The 22,384-nt window shown below is 41.0% G+C and overlaps 1 protein-coding gene across 2 annotated transcripts in view; it reads right to left on the reverse strand.

The window, feature by feature from the left end:
- The window catches only part of LOC134343621 (very-long-chain (3R)-3-hydroxyacyl-CoA dehydratase 1-like), a 60,480-nt gene that overhangs the window by 18,826 nt on the left and 19,270 nt on the right, over positions 1 to 22,384 (reverse strand). For both annotated transcript variants that reach the window (XR_010017291.1, XM_063042388.1), the window contains exons 2-5: positions 18,084 to 18,201; positions 17,969 to 17,987; positions 17,795 to 17,883; positions 16,357 to 16,478 (exon numbers count right to left, since the gene is read on the reverse strand). Coding sequence is in view for 1 of the 2 variants with exons in the window: in XM_063042388.1 (XP_062898458.1) it covers positions 16,357 to 16,478; positions 17,795 to 17,883; positions 17,969 to 17,987; positions 18,084 to 18,201 (348 nt within the window). In the remaining variant the exon portion in view is untranslated. The remainder of the gene's footprint in view (positions 1 to 16,356; positions 16,479 to 17,794; positions 17,884 to 17,968; positions 17,988 to 18,083; positions 18,202 to 22,384) is intronic.

The following is a 22,384-nucleotide window of genomic DNA, read 5'->3' on the forward strand; positions in this document are numbered from 1 at the left end:
GGATCTCTGGGCATTTAGAGAATCATGGTCTGATCAGGGACTGTCAGCATGACTTTGTGAAGGGCAGATCATGTCTAACAAGCCTGATAGAGTTCTTTGAGGAGGTGACCAGGCATATAGATGAGGGTAGTGCAGTGGATGTGATCTATATGGATTTTAGTAAGGCATTTGACAAGGTTCCACACAGTAGGCTTATTCAGAAAGACAAAAGGCATGGGATCCAGGGAAGTTTGGCCAGGTGGATTCAGAATTGGCTTGCCTGAAGAAGGCAGAGGGTCGTGGTGGAGGGAGTGCATTCAGATTGGAGGATTGTGACTAGTGGTGCCACCACCCCACTAGGAATAGGGTTCCCCTGGTCCTCACCTACCACACCACCAGCCTCCGGGTCCAACATATTATTCTCCGTAACTTCTGCCACCTCCAACGGGATCCCACCACCAAGCACATCTTTCCCTCCCCCCCTCTTTCTGCATTCCGCAGGGATCGCTCCCTACACAACTCCCTTGTCCATTCGTCCCCCCCATCCCTCCCCACTGATCTCCCTCCTGGCACTTATCCGTGTAAGCGGAACAAGTGCTACACATGCCCTTACACTTCCTCCCTTACCACCATTCAGGGCCCCAAACAGTCCTTCCAGGTGAGGCATCACTTCACCTGTGAGTCGACTGGGGTGATATACTGCGTCCGGTGCTCCCGATGTGGCCTTTTATATATTGGTGAGACCCGACGCAGACTGGGAGACTGCTTTGCTGAACATCTACGCTCTGTCCGCCAGAGAAAGCAGGATCTCCCAGTGGCCACACATTTTAATTCCACATCCCATTCCCATTCTGACATGTCTATCCACGGCCTCCTCTACTGTAAAGATGAAGCCACACTCAGGTTGGAGGAACAACACCTTATATTCTGTATGGGTAGCCTCCAACCTGATGGCATGAACATCAACTTCTCTAACTTCCGCTAAGGCCCCACCTCCCCCTCGTACCCCATCTGTTACTCATTTTTATGCACACATTCTTTCTCTCACTCTCCTTTTTCTCCCTCTGTCCCTCTGAATATACCTCTTGCCCATCCTCTGGGTCGCTCCCCCTCCTTGTCTTTCTTCCCGGACCTCCTGTCCCATGATCCTCTCGTATCCCCTTTTGCCTATCACCTGTCCAGCTCTTGGCTCTATCCCTCCCCCTCCTGTCTTCTCCTATCATTTTGCATCTCCCCCTCCCCCTCCCCCTCCAGCTTTCAAATCCCTTACTCACTCTTCCTTCAGTTAGTCCTGACGAAGGGTCTCGGCCTGAAATGTCGACTGCGCCTCTTCCTATAGATGCTGCTTGGCCTGCTGCGTTCACCAGCAACTTTGATGTATGTTGCTTGAATTTCCAGCATCTGCAGAATTCCTGTTGTTTGTGTCCCACAAGGATCTGTTCTGGGACCTCTACTTTTCGTGATTTTTATTAATGACCTGGATATCGGGGTAGAAGGGTGGGTTGGCAAGTTTGCAGACAACACAAAGGTTGGTGATGTTGTAGATAGTGTAGAGGATTGTCGAAGATTGCAGAGGGACATTGATAGGATACAGAAGTGGGCTGAGAAGTGGCAGATGGAGTTCAACCCGGAGAAGTGTGAGGTGGTTCACTTTGGAAGGACAAACTCCTAGGCAGAGTACAAAGTAAATGGCAGGATACTTGGTGGTGTGGAGGAGCAGAAGGATCTGGGGGTCCCTGAAAGTTGCCTCACAGGTAGATAGGGTAGTTAAGAAAGCTTATGGGGTGTTAGCTTTCATAAGTCGAGGGATAGAGTTTAAGAGTCGCGATGTAATGATGCAGCTCTATAAAACTCTGGTTAGGCCACACTTGGAGTACTGTGTCCAGTTCTGGTCACCTCATTATAGGAAGGATGTGGAAGCATTGGAAAGGGTACAGAGGAGATTTACCAGGATGCTGCCTGGTTTAGAGAGTATGCATTATGATCAGAGATTAAGGGAGCTAGGGCTTTACTCTTTGGAGAGAAGGAGGATGAGAGGAGACATGATAGAGATGTACAAGATAATAAGAAGAATAGATAGAGTGGATAGCCAGCGCCTCTTCCCCAGGGCACCACTGCTCAATACAAGAGGACATGGCTTTAAGGTAAGGGGTGGGAAGTTCAAGGGGGATATTAGAGGAAGGTTTTTAACTCAGAGAGTGGTTGGTGCGTGGAATGCACTGCCTGAGTCAGTTGTGGAGGCAGATACACTAGTGAAGTTTAAGAGACTACTAGACAGGTATATGGAGGAATTTAAGGTGGGGGCTTATACGGGAGACAGGGTTTGAGGGTCGGCACAACAATGTGGGCCGAAGGGCCTGTACTATGCTGTACTATTCTATGTTCTATGTAAACTCTGAATCTCCCTCTCCAAGAAGAATATGTGTATACCAATTTTAGAAGAACTACAGGAGGTCAACATCACCCAAAAGGAATTAGGGATGTCGAATAAGTTCTTGCTATGCCAGGCACACTCTTTCACTCCCAAAATGAATAATCAAAACTCTCACTTGATCTTGAAGCTACTCAACGACTGAGCTTCTTTGCCCTCAGACTATTCCAAAAGTTCACAACACTTTTAATGTTGAAATATCAAAGTGCATCCAGTACCTTGGAAAAGTTTCAACCACCAGCCCTTTGTTCACATAGATGAATATTATAACCAGGGGTTTTGATCAATTTAACTGAGAAATTTTATTTGTGAATCACATACTCTTTTTCCACAATAGAGCCCAAAAAAGAGAAATTGTGAAGTATGAATAACTAAAAATTCAAAAACGGAAATGTCAGCAGTTCAAAGGTATTCAGCCCCTTCTGTTCAGAACTTAGTTGCAGCTATTACAACTAGTAATATTTTTGTATGTCTCTATTAGCTTTGCATGAAGCTATGGGGCAAGATTTATCCATTCCCCCTTTCAAAATTGCTCAAGCTGTGCCAGGTTAGTTGGGAAGAGACAGTGGACAGCAAACTTGAATTCTTGCCAGAGATGCTCTGACTTAAGGTCAGGACTCTGACTGGGTCACTCAAGGACATTAATTTTCTTCATTTGAAGCCACTTCATGGCTGTTCTGGCAGTGTGCTTTGGGTCATTGTCCTGCTGAAAGACAAACCTCCTCCTCAGTTTGTTTTCTGGCAGAGGCTACCAGGTTTTTATCCAGGATCTCTCTGTATTTAGCGGCATTCATCTTCTCATCAGTGCTGATCAGATTTCCAGTCCCTGATGCTGAAAAGCATCCCCACAGCATCATACTATTTCCAACATACTTTACAGTAGGGATGGTGTTACCTGGCTGCTGCATGGTATTAGATTTATGCCACATGTACTGCTTCGTGTTGAGGCCAAAGAGATCTATTTTAGTCTCATATGACCACAAGATCTTCTTCCACATATTTACAGTATCTTCTAAATGATACTTTGCAAAGACTTCACAGGGAAGAATATGCTTTTTTAACCGGGGCTTCTTCCTTGCCACTCTTCCATAAATACCCATTCTGTGCAAGGCCTTAGAGATTGTAGAGCCATGAACTTCATCTCCAGTTGCAGCCGCAGGCTTATGCAGCTAACTCAGACTCCCTGTTGGTGTCGCAGTAACCTCTCTTACAAGTGCCATTCTTCTCTGACGACTAAGTTCAGAAGTGTAGCCTGACCTAGGTAGTGTGGCTGTGGTTTCATATGTTTTCCACTTTTTCATGAAGGACTGTACTGAGCTACAAAGTATGTTTCAGTGCCTTTGAGATAGTCTTGTACTTCTTCCTAGATTTATGCTTCTCCATTATCATTTTCTTGACTTGCCTGGAGTGCTCTTTTGTTTACACTCTGGTCTGTTGAAACTCTACCATACTGTTGGATCTTGTGGAGAGAGGCATTTATTCAGCTGATCCTCCAATTTTCTACATCAACAAATTGGGAGGGTTCTTAAGGTAATACACAGTGTTTCACCTGAGGAAAGTTGGTGTAGTAATTACAAAGGGAATTAATACCTTTTCAACCTTACAATTTTGGTTTCTAGCTTTTAGTAAATTGTTGACAGTTTTTGGAATTTTCATTTTGATTTAACATGATGCAGCGTTTTGTAGATTAGCTCAAAAACATCCTATTTCAATATATTTTAAATTTAGAAAATAAGTCAATAAAATGTGAAATTTGTAGTGGGCACTAAATATTATTTCAAGGCACTGCATACATCACCATATACTACCAAGACATTAATTTTCTTATGGGCATTCACAGTAGGTGATAAATATCTCCTAAGTCATCACACCTTGTCTGAGTCTATTGAGTGGTAGCTGTAGATTATGAGCCTTAGGGGACACCATCCCAACATCTATCTCATTAATCCACTTAAAAATAGCATGCATTTGAGTATGGTCTCTTCCCTTCCTTCCCCAAGTCCAGAAGAGTTTTGTCTTCTTCCTTGATAGATATAATGTTCATATCTATGGTAATTCCTTATTCCCCATTGATTCCCATCTTTGCTACTTGCATGCCTTTAATTCCGCTATATCTGCATAATATAGAATCAATTATGCTTCGTTTGTGTGCTCTATTTATTTTTCTTCTCTATCAGTTTCCCATTACTAAATTCCTCCAAATCTTTATGCTCCTGCATTTCTGAAAGCATTACAAATGTCTTCATTAAAACTAATGCTATTCCTGGAGTGCTTTTCTCCCAATAAGGAGTAGTATTCATTTTAAATCATAGCACTAGGTATTTTAATGTTTGCAACTGAATCTACTTTGTCAATGGTAATGCAAAGATATGACCATCTACCCTAACTAATCAACTCCTCACATGAATGCAATTTGACCTTTTTCCCAGATACATTACGTACAGCATTTTTCATTAAATCAATAAAGGAACTGAATGAAAACATACAGCAACCAAGGCACTACTTGCCCAAGCTATCTTTCGACAGCAAATTGTGGCTCAATAATATATCAAAATGCTCATATCAAAACACATCTTTTGTATAATTTGCTCTCATCATTTACTTGCTGCTTTGTGGAACAACTTCAATCAAATTACTTCAAACTTACATGTATATTTTAAGACATCTTTAATTTATGCAATATATTCCAATCCTATTCCTTAATTATGAAGTATTCATGCACCTTTTCATCACATTTTCATAAAATTAATGCAGCCATTTCTCAAGGCTTGACTATTTTACTAATTGCATTCCATGTTATGTATTCCTGAAAATCCTTCTGCCTATCATTAATTGGCATATTGCATAACTGCTGATTGCCTAAAATTCTCCTTAATCTATTCCACTGAAATCTTTCCTTTCTTTCCCCTCTTGTCTTATATTTACAGTCCAAATTTATGTCCACTCTTCAATCCACTCACAGTCACAGCAATATTCAAAAAAATCTAAGAACACAAAACCAAAAAGCCAAGAGAGAGCAACAGCAAAAAATTAGTCCAGGATGAGAAAGGCCAGTTCCTGCTTGGAATATTACAGTTACCAGTAGGGAATTGGGAAGCACAGCACAGCACTCTGGCGATGCCACAAGGTCAATGTAATGTCATACCAGACAAGTAAAATTTTCCCACTGATACTTCTTCATAGAAGTGCTCTATAAATAAAGCTCCTCAGTAAAATTTTTATATTTAAATTACAAACATTACAAACCTTCTTAAAATTATATTATTTACCAATTAGCAACCATAGCGTTACTAAATATAGCATATTAAACAATGTTTTGCAAATGTTTTCTCCCAGCTAAAACATGCAGATGTAATCATTTGTGAAGAAAGTCTAGTGTAACAGTAATACTTCAGACTGCCTCAGAGGATCAGAAGAAATGTTTGAAGTGCATTCCATGACCAAAACAGATGGTCTTTAAAATGGCAGCAGCTTAACATGAAACTTGAAGGACTACTATTTCGAGAGCTAATTACCACAACCATCCTGTGGCAAGCTTTCACAAATCCACATTATTTTGAGTCTTAACACTTACACATCTATTATAAAAGACAAACAACATACATCATAATTCAAGTGTTCAAATCTTGGAAAATTATTGCATCACTTCATAAATACAGCAAGTTCATTCAAGTTAGTTTAGGTAGGTCTACTGCAACTTTTCTGTACACAACAAAATTACTTTGTAGGGACTGCAATATTGTGTGTGAGAAGTGATTTATACTGTGGTGCCAAACTTTTTCAAAAGAATGCTCTATAATTATTTTACTGCATTTGATAGCAGATTATAATACATTGGAGGTTCTGATATTTACATGTTTAATTTGTCATTACTTTCTCATTCATTCTCTTAGATACTGGTTACACAGAATTCACTTAAAAAGAATAGCTTTGGTGCATTCCCAGTGGGCGACAAAGTGGAGATACGTCTCTCCCAAAGGAGGTGTAAGGCATTTCTGCCCTTGGCTAGCCTGGAAGTCACCATTGGGCAAGGTGTAGTAACTGCTCAGCCCCCCTGATCAGGTCATGTGAAGCCATGGGAGCAGGTGGTGGATGGTCGTACGAACAGCTTGTGCCAATCACAAGTACTGGTTTTAAGACCACTGACGCCAGGCGGACCATCTCTGAAGAGTATTGGTAATGGCTGAGGTCATCTGTCTTGAAAAGACACTGCCCAGAGAAAAATAATGGCAAACTATTTCTGTAGAAAATTTTGCCCAGAACAATCATATGACACCTCGCATAACGATGACATTCCCAGCAGTTATATCATGCATTACTGATCATCTAAAATTTATTTTTATCTTCCAAAGGTCCAATTCTGAAACAATTAACAATTAGTAAAGCAACACACATCAAAGTTGCTGGTGAACGCAGCAGGCCAGGCAGCATCTGTAGGAAGAGGTGCAGTCGACGTTTCAGGCCGAGACCCTTCGTCAAGACTAACTGAAGTCCTGACGAAGGGTCTTGGCCTGAAACGTCGACTGCACCTCTTCCTACAGATGCTGCCTGGCCTGCTGCGTTCACCAGCAACTTTGATGTGTGTTGCTTGAATTTCCAGCATCTGCAGAATTCCTGTTGTTTGCGTTTAAAAACAATTAGTAAATGCAGGTTATTCATTTCCAAGATCAACTATCTAATTTATTCATAACTCTGATCCCACTGTGACTCATCTCCCCTCTTATTAGTTCTCAGTACCCAAAAACATTGCATCCCCTAACTTAATCCATTCTCCCACTAACAGATCTTCTCTTTCACCAATCTTCACTAAACAGCTTTACTTTGTTTTGGATAACACTGATTTGCAACCGTTCTGCCAATGTGCACAAGTTCCCTTTCAAACTCTGTGCTAACTATTGCTTAGCCTCAAATCTCCTTTGGCTCTTGAATTCTACCTCTTACTTTGATGTCTTTTTCTTTACTTTATCTTAATCAAGTATAGACAGCAATGTCTTTTTTCATGGAAAATGCTGTTGTTTTCCCTCTTTTGCCATATCTATGGTAACTCTTGTAAGTATCCGTATACCCTTCTCATCATGCATGCTTGAAAGCACGTGAGACAAAAAACGATAACATTTCTTGCATGCCTACACTTACACCTACACTTTATTTATTTTTTTAAAAAAGTAGTAAAACAGTGAATAATTTTGTCATCTCTTAACAGAAGAGCCAAAGGGTATATAAGTGACAGCGGCAAGTGTACAGAAGGAGATTAGAGAAGTTGTTTTCAAACATCAGCCACCGATTGGGACAGGGTGAAACACCTGAGTTATAAGACTGAATAGGATAGGACTTTATATTTTAGTACATAGAAGATTGAGAGGATATTTGATAGAGGTATATAAAATTATGAGGGGTATAGATAGGCTAAGTGGAAGCAAACTTTTTCCAGAGGCTGGGAGGGACTACAACTAGAGATCATGGTTTAAGGGTTAAGGGTGAAAGGTGAAATGTTTAAGGCAAACATAAGGGGAAGACCTCTTCACTCAGGGGATAACAAGCTGCCAGATCAAGTGTTGCATGCAAGCTTGATTTCAATATTTAAGAGAAGTTTGGATAGGTACATAGATGGGAGGGGGGTATGAGGACTATGGTCGGGGTGCAGGTCGATGGGTCTAGGCTGTTTAAATTGTTCAGCATGGACTAGATGGGCTGAAAAGCCTGTTTCTGTGCTATACTTTTTTTTTATTATTCTACCACTCTACATCCTTGAAAACAGTGACCATGAATGCTGTAATTTATACAAGATCATGCAGGTACAAGTGGCTTTGGTTTAATTATCTAGCAATACAGTGCAGAGTGGGCCCTTCCAGCCCTTGGAGTCACGCTGTCCCAGCAACACCACAGTCTGATTAATCCTAACCTAATCACACGACAATTTATAGTCACCAGTCAACCTACCCGGTAGGTCTCTGTACTGCGGGAGAAAACCAGAGCACCCAGGGAAATCCTGTGCATTCCAAGGGGAGGATGTACAGTCCTTACAGAACGGCACTGGGATTGAACTCCAGAATGCCGGAGCTGTTATAGCATCATGCTAACCCCTAAGCTACGATGGTGGCTACCATTTAGTGAAGGTGATTTTTGGTGCAATATATTTGACTTAAAATTAGCCTGTCCCACCTGGAAAGTGGGATCTCAGATGCCAGGTTGCTATTTATAGACTTTAGTTTGGTGTTTAACAACATCATAAACTGTTGGCAAAACTGACCTCACTGTGTCTCAATGCCCCCCTTTGTAACTGGATCCTGGACTTCACAACAGAAAGACCACAGTCAGTCCATGTGGGCAGCAATGTCCCTTATCCTCTCACACTGAGTACTGGCACTCCCCGGGGCCATGTGCTCAACCAGCTGTTCACACTGCTGACGCACCACTGTGTCACAGGATTCAGCTCAAACTGTGTGATCAAGTTTGCAGATGACTCAACAGGGGATGACCTCATCAACAATGATGAGGATTCGGAGTACAGAGAGATAGCGGAGTGACTAGTGTGAGAACAACAACCTAAGTCTCAAAATGGAGATGAACAAGGAACTTAGTGGACTTTAGGAAGGAACAATCCTCCTCTATGTATACATGGCTACTCCATGGACAGAGTTAAGTGCATTGTGAGTTCACATCACAGATGGCCTCACCTGGTCCCTCAATATCACTTCCCTGAAAAAGGAGGCACAGCAATGCACCCACTTCCTGAGAAGATTGAGGCGAGGGAAGCTCCTCCCCCCTTATCTTAACTGAGTTTTACCGTGGTATGATTGAAAGCATCCTGACAAGCTGCACAGAGACAAGAATGGACAGGATGGGAAGCAGTTTCTTCCCTTGGGCTTCTGAGCTTCTGAACTCCCTGCGCACTGCATCTGAAGTGTCACTGGATAATTTGTACTGTGCCCTACAATATTTAATTTATACACTTTACTTTGTTTAACTATGCATAATCCATGTGTAGATTTAATTCTTACTTCCCCAAGCTATTGTGTGTTCTGTGTACTACTGTGCTTTGCACCCTGGTTCGGAGAAATGTTGTCTCATTCGGTTGTATACATGTATGCAGTTAAATGACAATAAACTTGATTTGACATAAGCTTGCATATAAGGACTTTGCATCTATAGCTCCTGAAGTGCTCTACAGGTGATACCATTCCTAGCCATAGATAGCAAATATTACTTAGATTCGTCAATAATTTCTTTATCATTGTAATGGGACTTCCAGTTTAGATGAAGACCAACTATTACCTAGTTTATTAACATTTTCCAATTCTTGTCACAACTCTTGTTTTTCTTACTATGTCTGCAGAATTATCCTTCAATATTGCAACAACATACAATCTTCCCATCCCTCTCCTTCTACCACTCCCCCATTTCAATAAATAATGTTTCTGAAAACTACTCATTCATTCCTAATGCAAGCTCATTCACACATTTTTCCCATGGAAATATACCAAATGCATATTTCAGTTAACTTTCTCATCACATTATTCCAGCCATAAACATTCTTTCCATGCAGAGAACTGTTTATCATGCATTTCTTGCAAGTTTATTATTTGTCTGTTCAGCTCCATAAATAGTTAATGTTAATTGTCATTTTGAGCCTTTCAGTTTAACTTTATCAGTTCTATCTGTGTTATTTTTCTTCAGTACTTTTAGTAATATTATGCCAAGTTTCCAGCACATTCTGATTTGGCTACTGTTATTTTGAAGTGGTGATAGAATGGGTGCTGCCTTTTGGAGTTTGCACAATGTCGGCATAGAATCTAGGTTCCTAGCCACTGTGAGGCAACACCTCTACTAGCTGTGCCTTTGTGCTGCCCAGTTCCCTTGTTTCCTTTGCTGTACTCCCACTCTCTACCTATCCTCACTTCAGATCAGTTAAAATGTTCCAGCATTTTCAGTCGTTTTCTTATTTTCAAAGGACAATGCCATTTGACTCAAAGAGGAGACCATAAGATGTCTCAGTTCTGAGCATTCCCTTTATACAAGAAAATTATAGGGCAATCAATAATATATTTATCATCAACTCCTCTTCCTATTCTCTAGCCACCATCAACACCATCAGTAAATTACAGTAGCCACTTAACCCTAACAACCAGTACATCTTTGGGATGGGACAGGAAAACTGAAGCATCCAGGGCGAACTAGTCTGGTCACAATGAGAACATACAAGTTCCAGACAGTACCGGAGGTCAGGACCACACCCAAATTTCTAAGCTAAGCAGAACATTCACTGCTGCACAACCTTGCCATTCAATACCCAATTAATCAAATCCCATTCATACTATATTCCCATCTGCAACATTTCCACAGCTTATCTCCATTGCAAGATTTTCCTGTTTTTTTTCTAATTCTTTTTTCTAATTAGTGATCAAACTGTCAGTTGCATTCTGTAACTAAATGGGGTAACATTATTGAGGACATCTTTGTTACAGAGCAAATATTACCAATGTAAACAACAGGAATTCTGCAGATGCTGGAAATTCAAGCAACATACATCAAAGTTGCTGGTGAACGCAGCAGGCCAAGCAGCATCTATAGGAAGAGGCGCAGTCGACTTTTCAGGCCGAGACCCTTCGTCAGGACTATTACCAATATTACAAATATCACCAATGCTCGGTTTCAAATGTAGTAATGGACGTCATCAGCAAAATGAGTGACTTTACTGCAAGCCAAGATAATAAAAAACCTTAGCTAGTCAACATCAAATCTAGTTCAGCAAAAATGAAAGCCTGCTCAATGGTCTTAATGAAATACAGAGATCAGAACAGGTCATATAATCAGATTGTTAAGAACTGAATTTTGATATCCACCTCAAAGATGCACACTTAAAATTTTGCACGGCCAATTCTGCTCATGTTTTATTATGTTCCAGTTTTTCCCCTCTGACTAGGCACTTCAAGACTAAGATTTAATTCTATAACTAGAGCTCTACAATACTGTAGAGCTTTGGCCTAGCAGCCCAGCTGAGAATGATCATAACAGCAGCTAAAATTCACTATATATTAATCTGCTAACTGCAATAGATTAGAGTGACTGCAATACAAAAAATATCACTTATGACTTTTATATTGAAACATAGCACAGGAAATACATTACCTACTAGGAAATGAGGGACAGAAATGATTTCTAATAGTGATTCACAGTAACATTTTTATTCTATTCCAATGATCTGAGAAGAATTGCAAAGTAATTTCTATTAGATATACAGATAACTTGGAAGAAGATGAACACATTAAAAGGCTGAATTTATTCTCATTAGATTTGCCTTTGTAAAGAAGAGTCACATTAAACCTAAATATATCTTTGAAAGTCTGGCTGAAACTCAACGCCCACCCAGATTGCTGATTGCACTGAAAATGGAATCTATAGTTACTGGTGCTTAAATATGTATTTAATGTATTGACAGTTGTAAGTCTACTTAATTCATAACACCAGAATTAAGTTTAATAATAAAGTTCAAAATTGGGCTCAAAATAGCATAACAATATAGTAAACTTTCTTTGGAAGCCTACTACAATGAACAAAGACAAGCTTTTTGCAGTTAAGTCTTCCATTCAACAGTAGTGGGACTTTCCATCTGATATTTTCCAGTTTCATACCTTTTTTCTCCCTGTAGGACATGAAATCTAAATTATGAACAGAAAATCCAAAATATATTCAACAGGTCAGGCGCATTTGTGTAGAGAGAATGAGTTAACTTTTTAGGTCAATCACCCTTCATTAGATCTAAAAAAGAGAGAGTACAAGTGTGTTTAGATTGCAGAGAGCTGGAGAGTTGGAGAAAACGGAGGGGATATCTGTCGCAGGGTGTGGACAAAATTTGTCTGGGTAACAACTACTTTTGTTGATGGCAGTGAGACAGTAAGATTAAATAAGGTAACAGGAGTAGACCAATCAACTCTTTGAGTCTGCTGTGGCATTAACAAGATCATGACTGATCCAATTTTAGTATCAACACCACCTTCTTCATTCTGAATCTGTCAATTTATTTGTAGTTCAAACATCTGACTACATTCATTGATCTAGCCAACCCCCCCCCCCCAGCTCTCTCTGTAGAAAAGCATTCCAAAGATGCATGAACATAAAACAGTACAGTAACAGGCACAGGCATTTTGGCCCATAGTGTTGTGCTGATCTAATTAAACTAGTAATTAAAAGGTCAGCACAACATTATGGGCTGAAGGACCTGTAATTTTCTATGTCTATGTTCAAATGCTAAACTAATCCCTTCTGCCGAGACATTGTCTTTCCAGAGATGCATAAGATTCTGCCGATGTGGAAATCTGGAGCAACACACTTAAAATGCTGGAGGAACTCAGCAAGTCAGGCAGCACCTATGGAGGGAAATGAACAATGATTCAGGTCAAGACCCTTCATGAGGACTGGAAAGGAAGGGGTCAGAATGAAAAAGGTGGGGGATCAAAGTGAAGAGGGGAAGCTGGTTGGGTAGGAGAGGAGCGATAAAATGGAATGATGTGAGAAGGTAGGATGTGGGAGGAGGAAGAGTAAAGCGCTTACAGAAGAATCTGATAGGAGAGGGCAGTAAACAATGCAATAAAGAGGAAGAAGGTGAGGAAGCAGTGGAAGGTGATGGGCATCTAGTGAGGGCAGAGGAGAACAGAAGGCACAAGAGGACCACCGGAACAAAGAACAGCAAAGTTGAGAGATTCGGGGAGGGAGGAAAAGCAAAGGAAACAGGGGGTGGTTACTGGAGAAATCAATGATAAGACCATAAGGTTGGAGACAACCAAAACTGACTACAAGCTGTTGCTCCTTCATCCTGCATCTGGCCTTATTGTGGCAATAGAGAGGCCATGGATGGATATACCCCATGTGCGAATGAGAAGTGGAATTGAAATAGTTGGCCATTGGGATATCCTGGCTGTTGAAGTGGACAGAACGATGTGTCAATCTACATAGTGTATGACCAATATAGAGGAGACTCACATGAAGCACTGCCTCGTCTGTATAGGACCCTGAATGGTGGCAAGGGAGGTGGTGTAGGGGCTGTTGTAGCACTAGGCATGGTTGCAAGGTTGAGTTCCAGGAGGGTGATCAGTGGAGAGGGATAAGTGGACAAGGGAGCAATGGAGAGAGTGATCTCTGCAGAAAGCAGAAGAGGGTGGTTGTGACTGATGCTGAAATCCTGTTAGAGATGGTAGAAGTTGAGGAGAACAATTTGCTGGATGTGAAGGCCTCTGAGTGTTAAGTGAGAAGGGGAGCCCCTATTTTAATGTTCCAGCTTCTGCCCCATTCCTCTCAAGTCAAGACATAGGATGTCAGTACTTTAAGTATTATCCATGTCACTTCATTCTCTGCACATCCATGTGCCAACCTAAGAGACTTTTAAATGCCTCTAGTGTATTTGCCTCCACTACCAAACTTAGCACATTCGAGACACCTATCATCCTTTACGTAAAACAAACAAAATGTTGGAGGATCTCAACAAGTCAGACAGCATCGATGGAGGGGAATAAACTGTTGATGGCTCAGACTGAGACCCTTCCTTCAGACAGCATCTCAGCCCGAAACATCAACTGCTTAGTTCCCTCCAGAGATGGTGCCTGACTTATTGAGTTCCTCCAGAATTTCTGTGTTGCTCAAGATTTTTAGCACCTGCAGAATCTCTTGTTTCTGTGTAAAATAGTTACCCACAACCCTTTTGCACCGTAAATGTGGTATTTAACATTTCAACCCTGGGGAAAACAGATGCCAGCTGTCTACTCTATCAATTCCTTTCATAATCTTAAAACCTCTCTGCTCAGATCTCCGCTCAGCCCTGACTGCTCCAGAGAAAACAACTCAAGTTCATCTAACCTCTCCTCATAGTACATCTCTAAGAACTTCCTTGGCACTGATGTGAGACTCAACCGTCTATAGTTTCCAAGATTATCCCCATGTCCTTTCTTGAATGACAAAAGAACCTCTGGCACCTTAGCTATGACTAGAGAGGACACAAAGATCATGGTCAAAGCCCCAGCAATTTCAGCTATTGGTTCTCTCAATAAATGGGTGTAGAGCCTATCAGGTCCTGGAGACTTCCCTACATTTTTCCTCTTTAATAGATCCAACGTTAACTAATTCCTTCTCGCAAAATGCCCTAGCATATTAGCATGTGGAGAAGAGCAACAATGAAGAAAATCCTCCTCTGCTCTAAAATGGGTGACCCCTTAATTCAAAACTTTTTGAGCTCTAGATAACTCAAGAAAATGGAATCTCCTCTGTCTTGAAGTTGTCAATCTCCTCAGAATCATACATTTCAAGCTCATTTCTCATTGTGCTGTACCTCAACGAGCATAGTCTTAACCTGCTCTATTAACCCCTTTATTCCAGAGATCAAGTTTGTGTACCTACCCTACACAACCATCAAAAGCACACAATTTCTTAATGGAGGTTGCTCAAGGAAGGTACACCCGTTTGATTCCTCGGATGAAGGGGTTGATGTATACTTGTTGAGGTGTAGCACAATGCGAGATGACCTTGAAATGCAGAGCAAAGCAGTTGATGGGATTTTTACATAAAATATAATAATAGTGAGGTTACATGTGGAGCTGCAATCTCATTATTATTCTCTTTTATTTAAAATTTCTGTCAAGGACTTTACTCTGCACCCAACAGCTCCACCCATTTTCTCTTTTTTCCTCCCTGGTGGTATCTGAAGTAATTGTTACTTAGACAAGTCTGGTCTCCCTCTATCATACACCTACAACTCAGAACACACTTATCTTCTTCATTTTATTCTTGGCAGTTTCTAGAGTAGCTTATATGGTCGGCACCACATTGTAGGCCAAAGGGCCTGTCATGTGCTGTAGATTACTATGTTCTATTTTTCCTCATTCTTATGAAAGATCACTGACCTGAAATGTTGACAGTTTTTCCACTCTCCACAGCTCTGGCCTGAGTATATGCGGCACCTTTACTTTTTTGGTTGAGAAATACCCTATATTTGAATCATCTGTTTCTCTTTATGAACATGCACCAACAATACAATTCTGTATACCAAAAGTTTAGTCCTTTTATAGCTATATTGTAACTGTATAAGGTTTTAACCTATTTTATTGGTGTTATATGCAAATATGATCTTTAGAGTAATTCATACATGCATTTCATTTCACAATGCTATTATAATTAGCATATTACTCATCTTATTATGACCAATTCCAGTATATCCTTTTTTAAGCCTAAAATTTAAAAGATGGATTTTTACAACTGTGACATTTTATCTTTAGTCCAACTTAAACCATCTTCATTCATTTCAGGTTAGTAAGAGAAAGAATAATATTATGCCAATTCTCAGATCAATAGAATGGTTTGAAAATAATCTATGTAATACTCTTACAAAAAAAAAACCTGTTTGCCTGAACAAAATATTTCTGGTTCCAAGGAAAACTTTGCTTACAATTCACAATCCAGGCATAAGGTGCGAAAGGATTGCATTTATTAAGATAAAAGAGAAAAGCAAGATAGCTGTTAAGTAATTTGCTGTTCTTACAATTAATAAATGGAGGTTGACAGCTATAATTTTCTTACAGATTTGAGCCAGCTATTCACACAAATTGATCCTTTTTTCGAGTAATTCTAAATAAACCATTTCAGCAAAAAGAAATTCAAAGGACTCACAGCAATACACTCACCTCTGTATCACTCAATTATAATAAAGCCATTTTAGCAGAAAGCTATTTTGTAAGCATCCCTGATGAAATGTCAAAAAGAATCTAAAATTCCATTTGAAAGCAAACAGGTGCAGGTTAAGCAATTTCAACTCAACTTATGACTCTCACATAAAGTAGCTATTTCCTTTTACTTCACAACAGCTAGGGCTCCATTAGTAACTGCAGCATCCAGCATAACACATGCAAACCTTTACTTCACACACATCACAAAGCATTGCATACATCATCACTTTCTCCCACCTGGCCCATTTAATGAAGTAAGGCAAATGGTTGAGCAGATTGAATGTGTAATAAGAATATCGGGTAATCTCTGTCACTGCCCAAGTGACCAGGAAAAGAACGACACTCTCTTCATTCTGTATCTGCAGATTTTTATATGAAAAAAAATACAAGTTCAGCTAGAAATCATGTAAACGAAAAAGGATTTATTTCTATATTGAGAAAAGTACAGTTTAAAAGAAATATCAGCACACAAATTAAATCATTTGCAAAGCATATGCCACCATGATCATAATTTCAGCATACTATATTGAATGTGCTGATGTTGTAACATTTCACTTCATATGCTGAATGTCTCCGCATTTATATTTATTTAATTCAATCAAAAAGATTTAAGTTTAGCAAATGTCAGAAATGCTCAGTAAGGCAGCATCTGTGGAAACAGAAACAGAGTTTATGATTTAGGTTGAAGATCTATTAAAACTGGAAAGAGAAAACAAACATTAGTTTTAAACTGCAAAATGAGAGCAAGAACAAGGAGGAGAAAGGGAATATTTGGGATAGGGTGGGGCCAGGGTTGATGTGAGCTTAAGTTGTGGTCCATAGGTTAATGGTGGTAATTACAGTGTAATGAATACAGATAAAGGAAAGCAAAATTTTACAAAATGCAGAAGTAGTGACCATCCGAGAAGGACAAGCTGAGCTAATGGAGAGGATACGAACAGAAATGGCCTATTCTAATATTGGTAGAGAAAGTAAGTTACTTAAAGTTATAGAATTTGATAGAGTCCAGAAGAGTGCAATGTGCCTAGGTGGAGGATGAACTGTTGCTCCTCGAGCTTATTTTGAGTCTCATTATAACGGTGCAGAAGGTCACAGATGGTTCACAGAGGGATTCTATATCTCTTTCCCAATCTGACAGTTGCAGTTTATTAACTGCAGCATTTAGTAACTGAATGATACAAAACTTGGAAATGAAAATGATACAAAATTCGAGAAGGATAAAAATTTACCTCTTCAAGATAAAGTACCTCTTCCCCAAAAGCCCATAAGATCCTAGCCTACAAATAAGCATAGGGGCAAGGAAATCACAATGAATATTTATGAAAGATTATTTGGATCAGTTTTCATTTCAGTGCTCCATATGATAAGAAAGGCGGTCTTAAGAAATGGTGGAGAAACTGAATGGATTTCCCTTGCAAAAACCCAACATGAACTTGATGAGCTACATTTTCTCCACCTATCCTACAATTCTGTAAACCACAACAAGATTGCTTTGAAACTAAGATTAATAAAATATGGAGGTAGTGTTATACCAACAGTAAGGAACAGAAGTGGAACATGCCTGTTTCTAAAGCAGTAATTCACATCTGCTTCCTTTTCTTCCACTGAACAGCAGAACCACAAGTAACAGGGGCAAGACTTAGAGGTAATTCAGTGCTTAACAAGTTAAACTTACAGGTCTTATACTGTGAACAACAAGCCACACCATGAAAATCCTGGACAGGACTTGGACCCCAGTAACGAGCACTGAAGTTCGTACTATACCTAGAAACAAAATGAAAAGTAACTATAAATTTAATTATAACAAAGTTCCATATTAAATACAATATCAAATCTACAAGTTACTTACCTATTCCACAGTGCACAATCTGAGGAGTAGCAAAAGAAACAAAAAGTAAACTTAGTGCAAACAGATAAAATGGGTACTGCAACAGCTAGCAGCAAACAGCAACGATGAGCTTTACCTCTAGCAATGCAATAGTCTGGAAGAACTTGAGTGTCTTTTGTATACTCCTGTACAATCCCTTGTGCGTTCTTTTTTGGTAAGAAAAACGTATCATGGCCACAGCCAGTACCAGCCACCTTGCAAGAGAATGACATTAATATATTAAAAAAAAGCAGCATGTTAGAATTTTGAAAAGAATAACACTGTTCTCCTTTTCTGAAACTAATAGCTGATAGGAGAGGAATTATACTGTACTGAGAATGTAATATCACATTGCAAACACAATCTATTATGGCATCCTAAGTTTCAGAAAAGGTCTCCAAATAAAAGCAGTAATCATAAAAGCACACAGCATGTTGGCAACTATATTTATATTTGGGGTGGAAGCAAGAAGTAATGATTCGTATTAATAGGAGTGGAAGAGCTCTTAGGTCAATTGTTAATTTACCAATGACCCATTACTGCTGAACTCTAATAAATCACAAGGTTTCTTACTGCTTCAGTTGACAGTGATTGATGTAATTGTTTCAAAATCATCTCTTTGAAATACACTTTAAGAAGAAAAAGAGATTATATACTCACAATAAGTAATATGTAACAAGTACTTCTCATTTCAATAGAAAATTGTGATAATACACATCATTACACCTTAAACTGGCAGCAGACTAAGCCAGAGCATTTCAAAATCTACAACTTAATTTTCAATATGCCACCACAAATCTCATAGTTAAAATTCCATAAAACCACTTGCTTGGACTCTGGATTTTTCAGACCTCATGTAAAACTCCAATAAGCTTTAATTCACTTGAAAAAAAATAGATTGTGACACAACAGTATTCCAGTGATACAGCCAAGCTAAAACAAGGAGAGCCGACAGTACTGAACAAGTTTAAAGGAAGCACAGGAACGAGCAAAGTGAAAAGGAAGCATGCGCAGTAACTGGAAGGGAAGGTGTGGAAGCTAAACCCCACTGAGGGGAAGGAGAGCACTGACACTGGAAATGCAATCAGTGATACAAAGGATGGAGCCAGGGTGAGTGGAAATTGTGATCATCTAGTCACTCATATGCCGAATCGTCAGGATTTCCAACTGGTCATATGGCAGGTTACTGGAGTTCTGCTGTGCTGTGCTTTCTGAAGACATAATTGTCTTAGGCCATGGTTCGGTCTAACCTTCTCCTGCTGCTCATAGCTGAAGCCTAAGAAGAATCCAACTGAAACCGCATCAATATTTGCAACACAGAAATAAGCACAAATGTGGTCAAATAAAAGTTCAAAGTACATTCATTATAACCTTGAGATTCGGCTTCTTACAGGCAGCCATAAAGCAAAAAAACACAAGAGAACCCTTCAAAGAAGAAAACAGTCAAAACCCAATGTGCAGGAAATAACTGTCCAACAATGAACGTAAGCAAATAACCTTCAGAACTGAAGTTCACGAAAGTGAGTCCACAGCCACGAAGACAATCATCAACGCAGGCAATCCAAGAGCTCATTAGTTAGAGGTCACAGCCTCACTTCAGTGCAGAATGAATAAACCTCACAGGGTGGCGAGCTGAAGGCCGGCCCATCCCTCGCCTCTAGCCACGACTCCCTCATCTTTTCAATCTGGCCTGGTACTTAAATTAGCCAGGCCTCAGGCCATTTCTTGTTGATGGGCCCAGGCCCGGACCCCACTGCCTCGACTCTGCCTCACCTCATAAGCCTCCAAGTCCAATCCAGCAATGGTCAAACATTGGCCCTTTTCCAGCTCTCAGGCCTGGGCACCGCCGCCCTGATTTGGCTTGTACCCGCCACACCGTAACCATGCTGCACCATCGAGACTTCCGTTCACACCACAAAAATGTCAGGTCGTACAACTGCAAAAGTAATGTTACAGGCTACTGATTGCAGTGATCATTTCCAAGAAAAAATGTGATTAATAAAGTAGTTAGTAGTTTTGTTTGCTGCCAGCAAATTATCGCTGGTCTTCACCAGCACCATCTGACACTGAGTGTCCACAGAAGCTGCTAATCCTATTCAGATACATATGGAATGGTAAAGGAAGATTTACAACACTGCTGTCTGGAAAAACATACTGAGATGATGAAGAGAAAGCACCTTTATAATAATACCGTATCCAAGAGAAGACAAAGGATTTTAATAACATCCTTTTCTTCTACGTGGAACATAACCCTACTGCTCACATTGAAATACTAATGTTCAGGAGAAACACCAGTGTTTTAACACTATCAATTTGCAATCCTTCCCCATACATTGTCCAAATCTAACTTTCCTCTTGCACAATGCCCTTATATCAAGCAACCCACACAAAAAATGCTGGTGAATGCAGCAGGCCAGGCAGCATCTATAGGAAGAGGTAAAGTCGACGTTTCGGGCCGAGACCCTTCGTCAGGACTAACTGAAGGAAGAGTTAGTAAGAGATTTGGAAGTGAGAGGGGGAGGGGGAGATCCGAAATGATAGGAGAAGACAGGAGGGGGAGGGATGGAGCCAAGAGCTGGGCAGTTGATTGGCAAAAGGGATACCAGGCTGGAGAAGGGACAGGATCATGGGACGGGAAGCCTGGGGAGAAAGAAAAGGGGGGAGTGGAGCCTGGAGGGTGGAGAGCAGGCAAAGAATTATAGTGAGAGGGACAGAGGGAGAAACAAGAGAGAGAGGAAAAGAAAGGGGGGAAAAATAAAAAATATATAAAATAAATAAATAAGGGATGGGGTGTGAGGGGGAAGAGGGGCATTAATGGAAGTTACAGGTCAATATTCATGCCATCAGGTTGGAGGCTACCCAGACGGAATATAAGGTGTTGTTCTTCCAACCTGAGTGTGGCTTCATCTTGACAGTAGACAAGGCCATGGATAAACATATCAGAATTGGAATGGGACGTGGAATTAAAATGTGTGGCCACTGGGAGATCCTGCTTTCTCTGGCGGACAGAGCGTAGGCGTTCAGCGAAACGGTTTCCCAGCCTGCGTCGGGACTCACCAATATATAGGAGGCCACATCGGGAGCACCGGACGCTGTATATCACCCCAGCCAACTCACAGGTGATCTGTTGCCTCACCTGGAAGGACTGTTGGGCCCCAAATGGTAGTGAGGGAGGAAGTGTAAGGGCATGTGTAGCACTTGTTTCGCTTACAAGGATAAGTGCCAGGAGGGAGATCAGTGGGGAGGGATGGGGGGGACGAATGGATAAGGGAGTTGCGAAGGGAGCGATCCCTGCAGAAAGCAGAAAGGGGGGGGGGATACCAAATTTGTGCTTGGTGGTGGTAAGCTGTCTCCAAAGATAGAGACAGAAAGATACAGAAAGGGGAGGGCTGTGTCGGAAATGGGCCAGGTGAAGTTGAGGGCAGAGTGTAAGTTGGAGGCAAAGTTAATGAAGTCAACGAGTTCAGCATGCGTACAGGATTGCTGCATCTGAATCTTTTCGATGATTTTAAGTTCCCTGGCCCCCACCACTTTACTTTCACCATGGATGTCCAGTTCCTATATACCTCCATCCCCCACCAGGAAGGTCTCAAAGCTCTCCACTTCTTTTTGGATTCCTGACCTAACCAGTTCCCCTCTACTACTACTCTCCTCCGTCTAGAGGAATTAGTCCTTACTCTTAACAATTTCTCCTTTGGCTCCTCCCACTTCCTCCAAACTAAAGGTGTAGTCACGGGCACCCGTATGGGTCCCAGCTATGCCTGCCTTTTTGTTGGCTTTGTGGAACAATCTATGTTCCAAGCCTATACTGGTATTGTCCCCCACTTTTCCTTCGCTACATTGATGACTGATTGGTGCTACTTCCTGCATGCATGCTGAGCTCGTTGACTTCAATAACTTGCCTCCAACTTTCACCCTGCCCTCAAGTTTACCTGGTCCATTTCCAATACTGCCCTCCCCTTTCTGGATCTTTCTGTCCCCATCTCCGGAGACAGCTTATCTACTGTTGTCTACTAGAAGCCCACAGACTCTCACAGCCACCTAGACTATTCCTCTTCACACCCTGTGTCTTGCAAAAGTGCCATCCCCTTCTCGCAATTCCTCCGTCTCCACCGCATCTGCTCTCAGGATGAGGCTTTTCATTCCAGGACGAAGGAGATGTCTTCCTTTTTTAAAGAAAGAAACTTCCCTTCCTCCACCATCAACTCTGCTCTCAAACGCATCTCTCCAATTTCACGCACATCTGCTCTCACCCCATCCTCCCGCCACCCCACAAGGGGTAGGGTTCCGCTTGTCCTCACCTACCACCCCACCAGCCTTTGGGTCCAACATATAATTCTGTAACTTCCACCACCTCCAACGGGATCCCACTACTAAGCACATCTTTCCCTCCCCCCC

This window comes from Mobula hypostoma, chromosome 3 (assembly GCF_963921235.1).
Source record: "Mobula hypostoma chromosome 3, sMobHyp1.1, whole genome shotgun sequence".
In the NCBI taxonomy this organism is placed as follows: domain Eukaryota; kingdom Metazoa; phylum Chordata; class Chondrichthyes; order Myliobatiformes; family Myliobatidae; genus Mobula; species Mobula hypostoma.